The sequence below is a fragment of the Bison bison genome, unplaced genomic scaffold, assembly GCF_000754665.1.
Source record: "Bison bison bison isolate TAMUID 2011002044 unplaced genomic scaffold, Bison_UMD1.0 scf7180017864034, whole genome shotgun sequence".
In the NCBI taxonomy this organism is placed as follows: Eukaryota; Metazoa; Chordata; class Mammalia; order Artiodactyla; family Bovidae; genus Bison; species Bison bison.
This window is the reverse complement of record NW_011494606.1, coordinates 7,492,474-7,496,494: the sequence shown is the minus strand read 5'-3', so window position 1 is coordinate 7,496,494 and position 4,021 is coordinate 7,492,474. Positions and strand designations below refer to the sequence as shown.

The 4,021-nt window shown below is 41.9% G+C and overlaps 1 protein-coding gene across 1 annotated transcript in view; it reads left to right on the top strand.

The window, feature by feature from the left end:
• The first annotated feature begins 3,699 nt into the window (after nt 1–3,699).
• Nucleotides 3,700–4,021, top strand: part of ERO1L (ERO1-like (S. cerevisiae)) — a 54,746-nt gene continuing 54,424 nt past the window's right edge. Inside the window, exon 1 of the mRNA XM_010834611.1 lies at nt 3,700–3,993. Within this exon, the coding sequence (XP_010832913.1) occupies nt 3,700–3,993 (294 nt within the window). The remainder of the gene's footprint in view (nt 3,994–4,021) is intronic.

The following is a 4,021-nucleotide window of genomic DNA, read 5'->3' as shown; positions in this document are numbered from 1 at the left end:
AGTATTCTTGTCTGAGAAGTCCCATGAACAGAGGAGCCTGGCAGGCCACAGTCCATGGGGTGACAAAGAGATGTGACTTAGCAACTGAGCAAAACAACTCTCCAACTCAGATGATCTGAAGCAGCTCAACAGAAAGTCTACTGATAAGGCATGTGCACACACATTCAGTAAATATTACATAAATAGATCTAACCAAATATCAGCACAAACCTTTTAGGTGTTTACTTAGCCTTTCTTCCTCTTGTGTGTCATCACAATCTTTTTCCTTGACCACATTTTTTCCCTTAATCATTTCCTTCTGGTCTATTCAATGTCAGAAATTATTTTATGTAGCTAGAAGCTTCTCACAAAAATCTCCATGTCCCATTTTGAGAAACTGGCCTCAAGCCATTTCCTGCTTTGGTCATTAAAAAAATAATAATAGCTGTTATTTGCAGAGTAATCAGAATTCCATCAAGAAATGCTGTGTACATTAAATCTAAGTCATGTTATTGTTATGATTGCTAGTATTAGAATAACAAGGTGGTGACCTTGTTCATCTCTAAAACATTGGATACTGTTTAGTGAAGTTATAATAAATGAGAGGCTGGACTTTCAGAAATCCAAGGTTGAACTATGTACCCTGTGGATGCTCCTTAAATAGTTATTTGATAACTAATCGGTTATTTCATGGGCCTTAACATAGACGAGATGATGCCAGAGCAGGCAGAGTTGAAGAAGTGAGCTCACACAAAGGACCAACCCGAAGAATTCCCAGGGAAATGTCAGTAATATTTGTAATATGTATAAAACATTCAAATATGTAAAAACCTTTATACAATCTAAAATCCCTTACAAATGTGGAAGGAATAATTATAATTATCAAGACAATAAAGTAAGATCCAGCAATCTCACTTCTGGGTTTATACCTGGATATCTATACTTCTTTTTGTTTGTTTTTGACACCACACAGCATGTAGGATCTTACTTTCCCAATCAGGACTCAAACCCGTGCCCCCTGCATTGGAAGCAGTGTCTTAACCACTGGGCAAGTAGGGGATTCCCTGGATATTTGTACTTCCACATTCACCCAGCATTATTCACAATTGCCAAAGTATGGAAACAACCTAAGTGTCTGCCAATGGATAAATGAATAAAGAAGATGTGGTATACATATACAGCAGACTATTATTTCGCATGAGAAAGGAAATCCTGCCATTTGCTGCAACATGCATGGGCCTTGAGAGTTTTGTGTTAAGTGAAATAACTAGACAAAGACAAGTACCGCATGGCATCACTCATATGTAGAATAATAATAGGTCAAACTCATAGAAACAGAGAGTATAAAAGTGGTTGGCAGGGACAAGAGGGTGGGGAAAGCAGGAAGAGGTTGGTAAAAGGGTTCATTCTTTTAGCCATAAGATGAATAAAGTCAGGGGATCTACTGTGTAACACGGCAGCCATAGTCGATAACACTGTAATGTATCACTGATATTTTCTGAGAGTTGAACTTAAATACTCTCACCAAGGGAGGGAAGAAGGATAAATATGTAAGATGATAAATGTGTTAACTTGATGGCGGAAATCCTTTCACAATGTCTATGTATGTCAAATCACCAAGATATACTCTTTAATTATCTTACAATTTTATTTGTCAATTATACTTCAATAAGGCGGGCCGGGGGCAGACAATAAAGTAAAAAAGATTATCTTAAATGGTGATTGCTTCTGATATGTTTGCTAGAAATCTGTTCTGGGCAAGAGTTTTAAGTCATGGAATAGAGCCTTTTTCATGGGAATATTGATGTTTTTAAACTCTTCCAAATTTCGGGCTATTACATCAGCATGAAATTCAGAGCTGATTCATGTTGAGATTGCTTCTTTCTGAAATTTTAGGGTTTATTTAGTTTCCCCTTTTTCATATGGTGTCTCTCATTTTGATAGCTTAATCTTCAGACATTAATGCTCTGAAAATGAAAGTCGCTCAATCTTGTGTAACTCCTTTCAACCCCATGGACTGTAGACTGCCAGGCTCCTTTGTCCATGGAATTCTCCAGGCAAGAATACTGGAGTGGGTTGCCATTCCCTTCTCCAGAGGATCTTCCTGACCCAGAGATCGAACCCAGGTCTCTTGCATTGCAGGCAGATTCTTTACTGTCTGAGCCACCAGGGAAGCCTGTTAATACTCTAGCCATATGAAATATATTCATTCATTTTTACAAGTGCATGCAAATATTTTCGGGAGTCACAGGCATAATCCCTGTTTAGGGAGTTAAAAGAGATCACAATTCAGTAATAGAGACATAAAGTAAAACTGTCATAAAAGATGACATGCTAAAGTCCATGGGGTGTCCATCCACGTGCAGGGACTGGTTTTCATACATCTCTGTATCTCTGATGTCAGGCTCATTCTGGCAGAATGTAAGTTTATTGAATTGAAATTAATTTAGACATTGGAACCAGGTGAAAAGGAAAACAAGAAGACCCATAATAAGGGATCTAATGAGTTAGGTCTGTCCCTAGAGGGATATGAGAACCCATACACAGTATAATGAAAAGCCAACTTTCCAGGTAAAAAGAGAGTGATTGTATTAATATGCATGTTGTAGAAGAGAAGGAAATGGCACCCCACTCCAGTACTCTTGCCTGGAAAATCCCATGGACGGTGGAGCCTGGTAGGCTGCAGTCCATGGGGTCTCGAAGAGTCGGACACGACTGAGCGACTTCACTTTCACTTTTCACTTTCATGCATTGGAGAAGGAAATGGCAACCCGCTCCAGTGTTCTTGCCTGGAGAATCCCAGGGACGGGGGAGCCTGGTGGGCGGCCGTCTATGGGGTCCCACAGAGTCGGACACGACTGAAGCGACTTAGCAGCAGCATGTTATAAATACTAGGATCAGAGCTACTCTGGTCCACCAGGGTATCAGATGACTGGTGACTTTTTAATTACATGTTCACTGGCATCGATGGACAGAGCAGAGGGCATGAGTCTCACCTCTATCACACTAAGTGATTTTTAATAATGTATATAAATTTTATGCCTATTTTTCTCAGTTAGAAAAACAGGAGTATAAAACCTATTTTAGGTCTACCATACTCTAGAGTTAAGTCAATAAGTGATGACTTCTTAAGAAAAAACAAAAAATGGTTTACCAAAAAATAAACGGAAATATTTTAACTTTTAATGCAATGTGTAAGACATTGGAGAGCTTTCCAGTTTCACCTTGAAAAGTATATCCTTTAAGAAACAAACAAAAAAAGCTGACGGACCAGTCCCGGGGCTGATCTCAGAAGACCTGGCTGTCTCACGCCAGCTGCCAGGCCTAGGTCATATCCCCTCACCTCTCTGGGCCTGTTTCCTCCTATAAAATAGAGTGATCTCCCACCTCGGTCCACACTTGACTATGAAATGTGGCTAGTTTGTATAAAATACATGACAGATTTCAAAGTTAAAAATGTAAAATATATTACGAATCGTTGAATATTGAGTTTTTTTGAAATATTTTGCATATATTGGTTTCAATAAATCTATTATTAAAATTAATTTCACCTGCTTCTTTTTGCTCTTTTGATGTGACTACTAGAAAATCAACATACGTAGCCCTGGTATTGATGATCACAAGTATCCTTTTCAGCTTTATGACTCAGCCAGGGCCACCTTGGACACGTAATTCACGGTTTGATTTCCTCGCATTGAGATACGGAAGGATTGGCCAGGAATGAGGAGGCTAGGGCGGGGCCCTGCCGGGAGACACAGACCCCTCCGGCTTTGGCTCGGGCTCGCGGAGCTGGGAGGATCCCGACTCCCGCGCGGAGCTGGTGGCGGCAGCCTGGTCGAGTACACAAGCCCGGGGCGTTCAGGGGACTCGGGGCGGGGGCGGGCGCGGCTCTCCGGGCTAGGCGGAGTCGGGAAGAGGGTTGGTGCGTCAGCCACACGCGCGGGGAGGAAGCGGGCCTCAGGTCCCGGGCGGCCCGCGCGGGCGCCCCGGCACGTCCGCAGGCTGCAGCGAGAGGTGGCGGCTTCTGAGAGGAAGGAGAGAC